This window comes from Sceloporus undulatus, chromosome 1 (assembly GCF_019175285.1).
Source record: "Sceloporus undulatus isolate JIND9_A2432 ecotype Alabama chromosome 1, SceUnd_v1.1, whole genome shotgun sequence".
Lineage (NCBI taxonomy): Eukaryota > Metazoa > Chordata > Lepidosauria > Squamata > Phrynosomatidae > Sceloporus > Sceloporus undulatus.
The window spans coordinates 244,716,170-244,732,009 of record NC_056522.1 but is presented as its reverse complement, the minus strand read 5'-3'; the positions used below and the strand labels follow the sequence as shown (position 1 = coordinate 244,732,009).

At 38.8% G+C, this 15,840-nt stretch overlaps 1 protein-coding gene across 1 annotated transcript in view; it reads right to left on the bottom strand.

The window, feature by feature from the left end:
- Positions 1–15,840, bottom strand: part of CNTNAP5 (contactin associated protein family member 5) — a 479,983-nt gene that overhangs the window by 37,739 nt on the left and 426,404 nt on the right. Inside the window, exons 20-21 of the mRNA XM_042445209.1 lie at positions 6,480–6,610; positions 1,563–1,650 (exon numbers count right to left, since the gene is read on the bottom strand). Of these exons, the coding sequence (XP_042301143.1) occupies positions 1,563–1,650; positions 6,480–6,610 (219 nt within the window). The remainder of the gene's footprint in view (positions 1–1,562; positions 1,651–6,479; positions 6,611–15,840) is intronic.

Sequence of the window (15,840 nt, the reverse complement as noted above, 5' to 3'; positions counted from 1 at the left end):
CACGCAGTCCGCTTTATTTTGCAAAGATCTTGTGTGTACCATGGTTTCTTTTTTGGAGCGAGCTGGAGAGGGTGCTCAGGAGCGATAGTGTCTACAGCCCTGGTAAGGTCGTCATTCCAGGTATCAACCAGGGCATCGACAGAATCGCTGTCGTTCCCAACCATAAGACCCTCTAGGGCTTCTCAGAACCTTTTGGGTTCCATCAGCCTTCTAAGGCAGACCATTCTAATAGGTTTTCCACCCCCAAGAAGGTTATGGGTAGTGGCTTTTCGTCTCACCTTGATCAGGAAATGCTCCGTCCATTCTTTTTCAGTTTTCTTCAGCATTGCCAGGGTAAATAGTTTAATGATGTCCAGCTATTTTCCCCCTTGGGCAACAAGGGCTTGTTGCTTGCTGTTGTTCTGTACCTTCAAGTTGTTTGTCACTTATGGTGACCCTAAGACAAATCTATCACAGGATTTTCTTGGCAAGTTTTGTTCAGAAGGGGTTTGCCATTGTCATCCTCTCAGGCTGAGAGCAACTTGCCCAAGGTCACCAAGTATGTTTACCTTGGCAAGCAGGGATTCAAACCCTTGTCTTCCAGAGTCTTAGTCCAATACTCAAACCATTATATTATGCTGGTCCATCCATATTAGAACCACAAAATCTTTCTTAGCTCCATTCGCAGGAGGAACCCCATAAGCAATATCTTTATACAATTTGGTCCTTATTCTTCTAACAAAATATGATCTCCCCCACAAAATTTTATGCTGCACAGATTTATTTGTGAATTCACATATTTATTAAAATATTTACATTCTGCCCTATATCCCAACAGCTTTTTGGTGCCAAACAATTAAAATCAATTATAAACAGTAAGACAATTTAAAAATTTAAAGAATAAAAAATAACATAAACAGATTAAAAGCATGCCAGTCAATGTAACAGGTTAAAATAGGTTTGCAAAGTTAAAACAATTTAAAACCATGAGCATGTGCATTTTAGAACAGACCAATTATGCCCCATGGCTTTGATTAAAAAGTCATATTTTTGCTTTGCAAAAGAATGAAGCTAGCATTAGCACCAATCTGACCTCTATAAGCATTAATCCTTTTTATTTTGTTTTTAATAGATATTTTAATTGTAATATGTTTAATCCTGTTTTAAGGGGGGGAATTTGGGACATAATTTTGAAAATGTGGATTTTAATGTGCTGTGAGCCGCTTTGATTGTCTTGTCACAGAAAAGCGGGATACAAATAAAAGTTTTATTATTTTTTTATTTATTTACAGCTGAGAAGGCACCCATAGAGGAGTTTTTCAAGACCTTATGAAACCTGTCCAATTACTTGCAATCACTCAACTTATTCCTCTTCTGTTGCATTTTGCTACACATTGATGATCCCTATCATTAATATTTGACTCAGACAAAACTATGTGTTAACACTCTACATGGTGTATACCCAAAAAACAAAACAAAAACAAACTGGAAAGAAAAGCTTTCCCACACATATCTAAACTATATATAATATAGATGATCATCACATAGTCATCTACAAATCAGTAAGCATTATCAATGCCTACCTGTGACTCTTCCCAAGGTTAGAGATTTGATGGCCCTGAAGTCAGCCTCCGAGGAAAAGTTGTGCTTGACTTTAAGAACCTGGTCAATCTGGAAGCGGTTAGGGTATCAATAAAAGCAATTGCATTATTAGAGCATGCAGAGATAGCCACAATATATCTATAGCATGAGCATCATTGTTGGAACTCAGGTAATCCCCTCCCCTGCAAGAGATCAGTTTCCATGGACAGCAAAATAAATGCAGGAAAGGATAAAGGACATGGCAAAATGTCTTTACAACAGGGTTTGCAAGAAACCTTCTATGCAGGAAAAAGTTATATAATATCTGAAAAGTGGTTTCACCTCCACAGATACCTCACAGACTTTCATTTCCAACTGCATCAAACAAACTCAGAATTGTTTCCTATAATCCAATGCTGAGAATGGTGATGCAAAATTAATATGTGGAACAGAGTAACAACAAATATTATAGCTCTTGTATCTAATGTATATTTTAATCCTGTTTATAGAGAGATGACCACTATATATTGGTCTCACATTGCAGTGGAATATGGAACCTGACTCAAAATCATTTCAGTGCATTTGAGTGTGCATTTAAGCTTTTATTCCAAAGGCTGTTAGTACTTAATCTATATACCTACATATTTGTATTAGTCCAGTGTGAGATTCTACTGAGCTAACTTTCCAAATATTTGACAATGTTGAGCTTTTAAGAGTAGCTCAGTAGCTCATGGGACTTCTTTTCAAACTGACACCTGTCACAGTTAAAATTTATATAGCACACACTATTGGGAAGTGACAATCTACTTTCTCAAGACTTAATTTCCTTCTGAATGCTTAAGCTGCCTAAGGGTTTGGTTATTGTTTATCTATTTGGTTATTATTTTGTGGTGCATTATATGGGCATCATTTATCACACTATATGATTCACAGAAGAGCAATCCTTAAATGCTGGACAGTTAATTCATGAAGAAAATTATACATATGATTTCAGAATTCCATGCTTTTAATTTGTAGATTTTCATTACAGTTAATTCATCTCATTTTGTTGATGTCAAAACATGGAATCATTGGAACAATACACAATTTATAAATAGGAAAAGAAAGGTCCAAAACACACTGCCAAAATAATCCAGTTTGAAATAATTTTAACTGTCCTGGGGAATTCTGGGAAATGCACGTTTCTGAGACATTTAGCCTTCTCTGTCAGAGAGCTATAGTGCCACAATAAACTACAATTCCCAGGATTCCCTAGCACTGAGCCAGGGCAGTTAAAGTAGTCTCAAACTACATTACTTCTCCAGTGTGTTATGGGCCAAATACATACCTAAGTATTTTACTTTGGAGAAATACTTTCAAAGTTATTATCCTAAACCTGAGAAAAACTCACATCTAATAAATTGTGTTTTATTCTTTGTGAGTAGAAATACTCAGGTGCACAAATTGCCTATGGAAGCATAAATAGTTCCAAGAAAAAAGTACAAACACCTTTTCTGATGATCCAAACTAGTGTTATGTTGACAATTTATACTGCATTCTTTTCAGCCCATTCGTATTCAGTTTGATAGAAAAGGAAATGCTTTCAGTAGGCAAAATCAAGGAGAAGATGTCAGTGGGATTCTCATCGCTGAGTTGTGGGACTAATGTGCTCAGGTAGCTGGACAGGGGATATTGGAGCATCTCATCTTTCATTATACAATCTTTTTTCTGTGTCCCTCAACTTCCCTCACTTCAGTTACAGCCCAGGGGAAAATGCCCTGAGAAAGCTTACCCACCAACAGTTCAGGGCCCTTTCAAACAGCACATTTATAGCACTAAAGTGATTCCACTTTAGCTGCCATGGCAATTTCTCGTGGTATCATGGAATGTCAGGTTAGGGAGGCACATTTTGAATTCTTAGCCAGAGAATTCTGCTGCCTCTGACCAAATTCTAACTGAGATGCAGAGTGGAATTATGGTGCCACATTTCTGGAATGTGAAAGGGTCTCAGGAAGCCTCATCAAAGGAAGCTATAGACCAGATGTGGGCAAAGTAGTCCTCAGATTACCCCCTTTTCTGATGAAAAAGGATGAATTGACACCTTCACAAATGGCAATTCACTTTTTTAGCAAGTCACTGTGTATTTCAGACACATACACGCAGAATCACTCTCACACACTGAATTTCCAAGCCAGAAATGGACTTTTAGACTCTTGTTTTGCTTTATTCTTGTTTAGACTTTTGGCGGGGTGGGGTTAACATTGGCATTCTTAGCAGTTTATGAGGTCTCAGGGGAGTTCCAGGGACAGAAAATTTGTGCCAAGATCTGATGAAGTTGCCCATTCCAGCTAAATAATGCTAGAATGATGCATACTTGAAACTAAGACCGACACAACATAAGGTGTGTTCCAAAACATCACTAAAATAATTCAAAATAAACTTCCTGACCCAAGAATATGGAAGGAAAATAGAAGCCTCTTTTGTAGAGGTAGAAACATTTCTGGAAATTGGAGGACAGACTTCAGCACAACAGTAATTCCCACTATCCTACCATGCCTCCAGTGAGTGAAGAAATTCATTGTCCCTGCCATTCCTGCATTCCAGTCAAGTTGCAATACGGCTATTCTACTTGCAGTGATTAATGGTATGGGGATCAAGGATAAAAAAAATATTATTTTATCTCTGACTGGGTTCCTTTTTGTTCTTCTTTTCGGTCCCTTCTGTATCTGTAATCATGTCATGCACCACTATAGTCCTGTTGCTCCTCTTTCCAGTGATCTTTCAGACTGTTAACCTGAGCAAAAGTGAGCTCTGTAGTCCCTTTGGCTTCAGTCTGCCTTAGTTACATGCTCCAAATTACATACCTCTATGCTTGTCTCTCCTTTGTTAGAAGAAAGCCAGAGAATCCTGCTATCGTAAAACATGCTACCCTTGCTAGTCTGACTGGTGAAGGAGCAGAAGAGATGTAAATTTGCACTGTTTTCCTCACCTCCTCTTCCCTTCTTCTCCATCCCTCTATTTTAGGACTAGGCAAAGTGTGGTCTGAGGGTTGCAAACAGCCCATGTATTTTTGTGGCCCCTGAAATCTCCACATCTCCCCAAAGCCCCCAATCTTATTATTCCCCCACCCAGTGTGACTATTGGGGTAATTTTGCATTTTTTTAAAAAATGTGTTTTTTTAGACTAAATAATCTAAGTTAAAAATATAAATATAAAACAACCCACAACATTTATACATCTACATGTACACTGGCAATTTTGCATAAAACCATGCAGAAAGCCTCCCAAATGTGTGAGAACACACCTAAATATCCCTTCTCTTACAAGCACCCAGAACACCACACTACCCCCAAATGCCCTCATTTATCTCTGCAGTCCTTCCCAAACTGGTGACAGGAGGTGACATGACATCACTTCATGCTTCCATTTTGAAATCAACTGCAGAGGAATTTGGTCTTGCTGTGGATTAAGTCATGGGTGGTTTGGGAACAACTGGCCCTTGGCACCCACATAAAATGTACACCATGTTTGTACTCCATTATTGCTACATAAGGCCTTTGTTTTTGTTTTTAACCAAGAGGTGTTCTTGTCACCTCTTCTCACTTTTTGTGTGTTTGTAGGGAGGTAAAGTATCACTGCCTCCCACCTTCAGTGTTGCAGCTGCCATTAGGAGATGGAGGAAGGACAACTGGGCCACCCTTCTATGTGGCCTGTGACTCTGGTGGCAAAGCTCCCTTGTGTCATAGATGGGGACATTACTGTAATACTTTTCTGTGAGAAGTGATTGACAGTGTTATCCTTTATATGGCACAATGTGAAGACAGATACTGAAGGAACATTGGACTGGGGAAGGAATTACCGGATATACTTGTGGATTTTGATACGACTCATGTATAAGTTGAAGGTAAAACTTAGGGGGCTATAATCCTTATCCTTCTCTGGACCTTTTCCGACCACCTGACACCACTTCCCATGTCCTGGAGGAAAGGTTTGGAAATCGGATTGGAGAGGAAAGGAAGTTGAGTTAAATAGAGTGTTGCATTGATGGAACGAGAAGGCTTTAAAATCGGATTGGGAAATTCTTACACACACACACACACACACACACACACACACCTTTGCCTCCAGGGATGAAGAGTGGGGCATCATGGTGGTGCTTCTTTCAGGACCTTTCTAAGAAGTGTTAGTGTACTGACTCGTATATAAATTGACCCAGGATTTTAGGGTCAATTTTGGGGCAAAAATTTCTCAACTTATAGTCAAGTATATACAGTAACTGTTTCTAATTATCCCACAGTCAGGGACTAGAATGAAACTCCAATGTTTACAATCCATTCTATACCACCATCAGAAATAGTTATAACTCAGGTTTTATTTAAGACTCATGCTTTCTCTTTATAATCTGAAACTGATCAAACAGCCATAGAAGATTTTACTAGACCTTACTGTATAGCTGATACTAAAGGTATTGCAAAACAATCATGCAGCTTTTTGGCTACATCTCTGCATTTCACTCAGTACTCTTACAGTTTCACCTCACTGTTTATTTTAGTTGGAACTCCTCAAACACAACACATTTAAAATGCTCATAACAGACCAAGTCTGGATAGGCTTACTTCAGCGACTTTGCTCAGGTAAATGAGATCTGAGCTTTTTAAGTGCTGAGACATGAAACTCCCTGAAAGTATACTGTTTTGAGTTCCATAGAATACATTTTAAAATTAGGACATAAATGAATGAATTATATAAAAACATGACTAATGATCAGATTTAGATAAAAAGTTGAGAATAGATTTTTTTTCAAAAAAGAGAGAGAGAGAGAGAGAGAGAGAGAGAGAGGAGGGAAGAAAAACACCACACATTCATCCTTGTTTTCTCACTGAAGACTGTGAAACAATAGGATGTAATGGGTAGTTGAAGGTGGTGGGTGAATAAGATACCTGAATAGTTAGCTCTCTCCCATCTCTATTTATCTTGACATGGTGCAGCTCCCGGTTTGCAAAATTCCCAGAATCGATAGTGAAAATAAGGGATCTGTTCTTACTCAATCTGTATCGGACTTGCAAGCTTCCTTAAAAGAAGAAGAAGAAGGAAAGAAACATTTTGATCTTTAAAAGGACCCATAACTAGAAAACTGAGATGAAGAAGCACAGAATAAATGTACCCACATAAGATCAAAGCATTTTAGGACTTTGAAGGAAACTTGTCCATAATAAGGACCTTCTTAAGATACAACGATAAGGCTGGACGGGACCAAGCAAAGTAATTTCCCACAAAATCCTTACAAATTGACCTACACAATCAATGCATCTGCACAACAGTTTGTAATAAAAGAAGGATCAAGCGAGACAATCCAGGGCACAAGAGAGTGCATATTGAGGAACTTGTTTAGTTAAATTATATCCATGCTAGACTACTGAAGCACATCAGCCAGCCATGTCACAAGTTTCACATGAAGACTAAAGTTCTTTGTAAGACTGGCTATTTTAGTAGGAGGGGGGGACCACATTGGGTTGTGTACACAAAATGCATTGATAACTTATGCTATAAAATTTCCTATTAGCAAAATACTTATATGTCATGTCTCTGCAAATTATTATTTTTCTGTAGAGGTCTTAAAAAGTGAATCAAGTTTCTTAGAGACAGAAGGCAACATAAGTGAATATACATTGATTATCATAGTCGTTTGCAAACACTGACACAATTCCTTGTACTTTTTAACTTTGTTTAAAAGCAAAGTAAATCACAAGAAGTTCACTGAAGTAATAGAGTTGTAAGGCCATAAACAAATGAAAAAAGTTTAATGTTTGCACTACTTTTTTCTATGCAGGGTTTAGAACCTTATTACATAAGAAAGGAAAGCTGAAATAAATCAGGAGAGTAGCTGCTTTCTCCTTGCCTCTCCACATGTTGTAGCACTTCCATTCTCCTTCTTGAGGCGGATGGCCATAAAAGCACGCCTTTTGCCAAATTGATTTTGCCAGCAGAACAAAAGACACACTTATATGACTGTCTCTCTCTGGAAGAGAATGGAAGTGCAACAACACCATATGGAGAGGTACGGAGCCACTACTCTTCCTATACATTTTTTTTGTCATGTAATAAAGGTACTGTATGTGTTAGTTACTTTACATGAAGAAACACAGGTGGAACATAAGTCTCCACCAGCATGCTTACAGGAGGCAGCAGAAGTTGTTCCCACTGCCTCAGTGTTTCTCACATTAACGAAAGGGGGAAAAAAGTTAGGGGGAAGTCTGGGCACAGCTCCATCTTCCCAGGTGCTGACTGGCTGTCAGGTATGACTGAGCTCATTCCAGCCAACTCTGAGCATGGAAGGAAGAAGGAATAGCCTCTGTGTCCAGCATGAATTTGCTCCTTCCTCTCATGATACTCAAGAACACCTGGAATGAGACTAGGCACCCACCCACAGGCAACCAATGGTCAGAAGATGGAGATACACCATGCACAGCCCTCCCCTGCTGTTGTTTTATGATGTAGCATGAGCATTGTAGAAGGAATTATTTGAAATCTCCTTCTGCAAGGTCCAAAAAGTCTATCCACAGCCATGGGCTCCAGTTGTGTCTGAGTAGGCTGATGAGAAAGATGCCATTCCTGATCTCCTGCTTGTAAAATGAGATGCTGTAAAATAATTACATGTGATTTTGCTAGCAATTAGATGAATTCTAAAACAGGCCACACTACACCACAGAGCTGCTAAAAAAAGACAAAGTAAATGAATTTTTCCTTGTGAGTTAGTCTTTTAGTGAAGCCATTATATCCTTCCTTATTCACCCCAGATAAACCTAGCAGATATCTTTGTCATGCAGATTCAATCAACTGTGACTTTAGTCAGTATACGGGGTGGGGGGTGGGGGGGGGAGTAACATGAGGAGAGAAACTAGGCTTTTTAAAAGAGTGGGAGCCACCATGGATTAGTGGTTTGAGCACTGGACTACAACTATGGAGACCAGAGTTCCATTCTCTCTTCACCCATGGAAACCCACCGGGTGATACTGGGCAAGTCATACTATCTTAGCCTAAGAGGAAGGCAATCAAACTTGTCAAGAAAACCCTGTGACAGGTTTACCTTAGGATTGCCATAAATTCAAAACAACATTAAGACACACCACATAAAAAATATTGATGCATAGGGTTGCAACATTAATCTACAACTGAAATCAAATAAAGCCTTCAGTGAGCTCTGGCGGTTAAAATGGTGTCAACTTGGATTGTTTTTGCAATGCAGATGTTTTCTAAATTTCCATGCCTGGGAACCATTTTACACCTGCATTTGTTATGTTATACAAAACTACAATCCCAGTTAAACCATAATGATCAATTAGACCCATTTGGCTATTTTAGAGGAATATGGAATGTGCTTGAGAGGAAAAAAACATGCAAAATCTAAATTGTCTCATTTAAATATGTGATACAAAGAGAAATGTATATAAAAGGGCTCTTTTGTGTATTCCTGAATTAGGATTTTTTGGTTGATTGGAATTCTATGCCACATTCTGCTTTCAATAAGAGTATGTTACAAACTATTTTGTTTTAATTTCTGCATCATTGCTGCCTTGTAATTGCAAGTAAAGCAATCAGCAAATTATGGTTTTGGGAGCTTTATTAGTCAGGGTTTGCTTTGTCATCTTGTCTTTTGGCCTTGTCTATCTCAGTACACATGCAAGACACAGAATGTTAGTTGAGCTATGTCTTGCTGCCAATTTATTAGCCAGCCAGTTTCACAGAATCACTACCAGCTTATTTTGTATCTCTTCTAATTACATATGAAACCAAGAACCTTATTCATAGTTCATCAAGCTAGGGCTGGGCAACTGGCAGTCTATCCATTCATCGTGGCCTACAAGATTTTTTTATCTGGCTGCTGGGAAACTCTACCAAATTTAAACAAAAGTCAGGCCAGTATTTTTGTTCACTGTTTCATGCAGAAGGGATAAAATGTTTTTAAGATTCAGAGAAATATGCATATAACCCTTCCCTCAAAAAATGGAACATTAGACAAATATTTCTATGGTTTAAACGTTCCATATATTTTGGGGAAAGGTTGTATTCAAGCTCAAATAGTAGCTGTTCTGAGAAGAAATGAGACACTGATTTTGCATTTGACTGTGTTTTGACAAAAATTTACCTCAAGCTAGACTAGTAAATAACAGCAGGAAATCTTGAACTGAGCTTTAAATGGTATCCACAGATCTTTTGAAAAAGGAGTTTCATAAGCCATGTGAACTGGGGGAGAATGATGTGTAAACTACGAGTGTCATGTGTGTCATATATGTGTCAAATCACATGATCATTTGATGACAGACTGCATGAGAGCAATAAATCAACCTAGCTGAGTAAGTGTGTGTGTGTGTGTGTGTGTGTGTGTGTGTGTGTGTGTGTGTAAAGCACCACTATTGGGGGTGGTGCTCATCTTTGTTACTAAGCTGTAGAGCCATTCTCTGAAAATGACTCTGGTCATGTGGCCAGCATGACTGCACAGAACACTATTACCTTCCCCCTGAAATGATACCTATCTATCTATTTTTCATATGCATTCTTTTGAACTGCTAGGTTGGCAGAAGCTGGGGCTATTGACTACAACTCACCCCTTAATGCGGTGCTTGGGCTTCAAACTGCCGACCTTCTGACCTTATGTTCATCAGAATTGGCATCTTAATCACTAAACCTACAATTTACTTCTAGAAATATTTACATAGAACAAGCCTATGTATGGTTTCTGCAATGTAGACTGGGATCTAGTCTAGAGAGCTCTTTTGCCAATAGCTTAAACCTTCTTTTCTCTTTGAATTGCTGCCCCCTCCTGCCTATACTTTATCTCAAAATGCTTCTGAATCCCATTGCTTACAAAAGATATTAGCCATGCAGCTTCTCTGGGGGAAAAATGTCTAACTGGGAAATTCTATCCACGTCTACAGCTACTGAGATAAATGAAACTTACTTCAAAGTAAGTGTGTATATCAGCTTGAATCTCCCTTAGGTTCATGCAGTAGCATAATTAGCAGGTGTGTCTCTGTGTGTTTGTGTGGTCTGAACCAGGTGACAGTGGCAGAGAAACTTTTCTCATGAAGGGGGTGGCAGCAGTTCTTTACTGGACCAAACCAGTTTTTCCTCAGAGCTCGCCAGGGAGGAGGCCACGGTGGCAGTCTACTCACAAGCAGGGAGTGGCTGCATCAGTCTACTTGCAGGTAGGGGCGGTGGCCCCAACTAGCAAATAGATTGCTGCCACCACCCCTAATTTCAAGTAGACCACTGCAGCTGCTTCCTACTTGTCAGTAGACTCCTGCTGCTGCTGCTTTTGTTGTAGGGAAGGAGAAGGGGTGAACAGGCCCTTTCACTTCCCAACCCCACCAGTCACACACCCCCAGCATCCCCTAGCACTGGGTGACACCAGGGGTGGGAATGCACTGGGTTCATGGGCTACTTTGTTGCTGTTATAAGCTGCCTTCAAGTGAACTTTAACTCACAGTGACCCTGTGGATGAGACACCTCCAAGACCCACTGTCCTCAAGCACTCTGCCAGGATCCTATAAACGTAGGCCTGTGACCTCTATCCATCTGGTATGTGGTCTTCCTCTCTTTCTACTGCCTTCTGCTTTTCTTATCTTTTCCAGTGAGTCATGCTTTCTCATCATGTGGCCAAAGTATGAAAGTTTCATTAGTTTCATCATCTTGGCCTCCAGGGAGAGTTCTGGCTTGATCTATTCTTGATCTGTTCTGGTACCCATTTGTTTCTCTTTTTGGCTATTGATGGTATCCTTAGTACTCTCCTCCAGCACCACATCTTAAATGAAATGATTTTATTTCTAACAGCTTTCTTCACTGTCTAGCTCTCACATCCATACATGGGTGATGGAAAATACAATGGCTTGGAAAATCCTAACTTTAGTGTTCAGTTTTATATCTTTGCACTTGAGGATTTTGGGGCTGTACAGACCAGCACTTTGTGCTGGCCTGTACGTGCAGTGAGGGCTGAGTGTCTGCACTTTCAAAGCCCTTACCATGCTGCCTGGGTGCCATATTGGTACATGCCCATCCACATGGTGCACGCCATTATGATGCATGTCAGGCGCAGCGCCCAAATGGCTCAGTGTGGGAGGGGCATCTTCATGGTGTGCCTGCATGCCTATGGTGCCATTTCTGGGATGCAAAAAGAAACCCCTTTTCAGGGCTTCTTTTTGCTCCCTCCAAAGGCTGCAGTGTGCGATTGCTGTGGCCTCCATCTGGGGCAAAAAGAAGCGGTGTCTCGCTGCCCGTATTTATAGACCCTGTGCTTTTCATCTAGTGCTGCCCTTCCTGAGCCTCTTCTGATTTTCTTCTGATCAATTATCGATCCAAGGTATGGATTGCCATCTACATTGAATTTATGAAAATCCTCCATGGTCATCACTTTTGTCTTCCTAATATTCAAAATTTATCCTGCCTTATTACTTTCTTCTTTGATTTTCTTTAGTAATTGTTTCAAGTAACTGATTTAGTTTAGTCACTGTTTCAAAACAACAATTTTTTGTTGTTGGTTCTGCTGGTATTATAGTGTCATCTGCATATCTTAGATTATTGATATTCCTTTCCTTTGAAATGTGTGGGGGCTGGGACTACATGGGAGGAGCTCATGCTCCTTCTCATATCAGGTTCAATCCCATGCTGATATTGCTGTGCAAAGAAGTCACACAGCAGACCTTGCTTCATGGTGTCATGATTTTCCTGTTGCCTCCCAGTGGTATTGGAAGGAGCAACATTGCTTCATCCCTGCCAAGAACCATCATTAACATGGCATAATCCTTACAAGCTACTGAACTACCTTTTAGGAAGTTTAGATCTCAAAAGTTATCAGTCTAAAATATCAAGATGTTTGGTGGTGGTGGTGGTAGTAAAGGGGGATATAATTTTTAGTTGGTACCAATTTTTGGCTCAATAATTGACAAATGAATTAAAAGAAATTGGAATATATCTGCATACCTTATGTATATTTATTAGATATACAGTGGTACCTCGGGATACGAAATACCCAGGTTACGAAATTTTCGGGATACGAAAAAATCCCATAGGGAATTATTGTTTCGGGTTACGAATGTTTTTTCGGGTTACGAAAAAACTTTTGGTGCTTTTTTCGGCTTTTTCGCACGGAATCGCGGCTTTTCCCCATTAGCGCCTATGGCAATTCGGCTTACGAAGGCTTTTCGGGTTACGAAAGCGGCCGCGTTACGAATTAATTTCGTAACCCGAGGCACCACTGTATTAGCTTAGTCCCAGCATTTAATATGCATTGGGTTGCTTGTTTAGGAAGTTAGGAACCATACTGTCAATTAAATTTGCTATCTGACTTGCTCACAAAACAGCCAAATACATGTTTACAAAATTACTGAATACAAACTGTATCATAAGCTTTATCTTTGTCTACCAGAGTAATTCTATTTAATTGAAGTAGAACTTGCCATACAGAATTCTGAAATGTTCCTAACCAATTCTTTACTCAAAGAAGGTTTATGTAGACCTTTTGTAATTCCTGATTTTATAGTCTACAATATATCTTCCAAGTTCTCCATCATCTATAATATTCCGAGTGTTTCCAAAGATCTAAAACCTCTTCTTTCTTAACACTGGTGCAGAATTTAAACAGCTAGACAAAACTAGATTCTGTCAGATAACCCCCATGTTTTTCCAATTCAAAATGCTTGCCTAAATTGGAAAATATACCTTAAGCTTGAAAAAAAAGTCTGTGTGGTGTATAACAGTTCTAAGCTATGTGTATACTTTTAAGAGCACTCCCTTCTAATGTAGATTTGTGATACTCCAAAGGTGAGCATGAAAAGCTGTTTAATAAAACCAGAATGCAGCAAACAGACTTTTGCCTAGCATTGGGGAAAATTTAGTTTGTTTGTTTATTTATATATTCATGTTATTTTTATTCCTCCTTTCTCCCAAGTTGGGACCCAAGGTGGCTGACAACATATATATAATCCAATTAAAACAGTAAAAAGTTTTAAAACCTACAAAATTAAAATATACAATGTTAAAAATGATTTAAATCAACCCTCATCCTCCAATAAAACCAGGCCTGCATGATTTTAAAAAGCTTGCTGGAATAAAAAAGTGTTTGCTTCCTGACAAAAGGCCAGCAGGGTGGGAGCCAGCCTAGCCTCCCTTTGTAGGGGTTCCAGAGGGTGGGAGCAGTCACTGAAAAGGCTCTCTCTTGTGTCCTCACCAGATGAGCCTGGGATGGTGGAGAGAAAGAGAGAAAGCTTCCTGAGGATCTTAGGGCTCTAGACTCTAGTTCATATTTTATTGCACACTTACCTAATTCCACATACTCAACTCAATATGCAAACTGACTCTCAGACATCAACATTTACATTTCTCTGAATTTTACAATGTAAAATTTTCAATTTTTTTTAAAAAAAATTGAGTACAGTACATATATTAGATGACAATGCACAACATAAGAATATATATTTATGAAAAATGTCAAATATGTATTAAATTAATTTAATGTTTTTATTGATATCACACTTTTCTCCCCAGCCAGGATTCATTTATGTTATATTTGGAAAACTTCTTTTAAAAATGTGAAATATAGATAAAATTTTATACAGAAATACATGCTGCAGAGAAATGTCCAAAATCTGTTTTAATTTGCATATAACACTCCCTCCTTTTTTAAAACCCACTGTTCTAAATGCACTGAATTTATGACAAGAAGAAATGTCAAAATTCATAAATTTAGGATTGGAAAAATTAGAAAGAGAGAGAAATCATATTTGTCCGTTCTTACATTTCCCATTCTATTCAACAATATTAAAATAAGGAATCCAATTACAGCAAAACACATAGATGATGGATAATGGATGTTTAGTATCTTCTTATGATCCTGCACCTGACAGCTGTTATTTTTTTGGGGAGCCGAAAATTGTTTGGTTTGGTAAACAATTGTTTAATTGTTCCTTTGATGCTTCTCTTATGGACCAAGAAATGTCTAGACAAGGAGAGGAAGCACCCTGATTCATCTGATAGTGTGAAAAAATAACCACCACATGGTCTGATGTATAGCTACAGTGAGCACTTAGCAATGAACATTCAATAAGAGCCCATAAATGAAAAGTATAGGCATAGAGCTACGCCATGTTCCAGTGAGTACTTATTGATTAGTTGAAATATTTTCCTCTCACTTTTCCATTTCAAATATCTAAAGTGAATTACAACAAATAGCTTTTTTAAAAATACTATACATGGCAAATGCAGAGGCTAATGTTTTATGAACAGAAGACCTAAGATATAAACAAGAAAACCATGTGGGGAGAGTAAAGCCTTCCAGATTTTGCTGGTTTCCAGTTCCCATTAGTCCTAACCACCATAGTCAACAGTCCGGGATGGTGGCAGTGGGCAACTTGGAGGATCACAGATTTCCAACCATCCAAGAGAGGGTGCAAGCCAGGTGGTACACAGTGGAACAGCTGTACAGCTTAGGTTTCTCTAAAAACAATACTGAAGAAACATGTTGCAGGAAAAAAATGTGTTGTTTTGATTCTGTGGACACTGGGCCCAGGGAGACATAGGTGGAAGAAAGATAGCAAACATGTCCTCTTGGAAGGCCAAAACAGATGTTGTGAGAAGGAAATAGTTGCTATGTCATCTTAACACAAAAACAGCCAAGGCTTTTAGTAGCTTATTAAAAGAGTGACCACACTTTTTCATCACATCATTGCACATGTGCAAGTGATTGTTAAAGAGGAGAAAATAATTACCAAAGGTGTTGATTGAAGAAGGAAAGATAACATTAGGATGGTAATTAATAACACTGTGTACTCCATATGTGCTATAAAAATTTGCATGGAGAGTCTCTTGCAGTGATTTATTGAGGATAGGAGTACCAAGAGCAAGAACATTGGTGCATTAACTCTAGATTATGTCCTGTTGGTCACAGCCAGTTATTATCAATGCCATTTGGTGTAAATTATGTTCCTGGATGACTGCTGAGTCCTGATGCAGCAGCATAGCTCCCTTTTTTTTATCACTTGGATATTTTAAAATGAACTGCTTTTTTCTATGGGAACAGCTGGCTAGAAAGCTCATTCTTCAATTAGCCACATGTGCCCTAGAGTTGCCTGATTTGTAAATGTAATCTTCTGATGGTGGAATAAGTACTGTTGTGCAATAATAGAATTTAATTTCTGGGGTACTTAAAAAAAAGATTTTGTCTCAATCCCCAGCCCTCAAGGAAGGTTGGGAAACATGTACTGATATATGCAGTTCACACCTCTGAAAGTCTAGACACAGATCCAAATA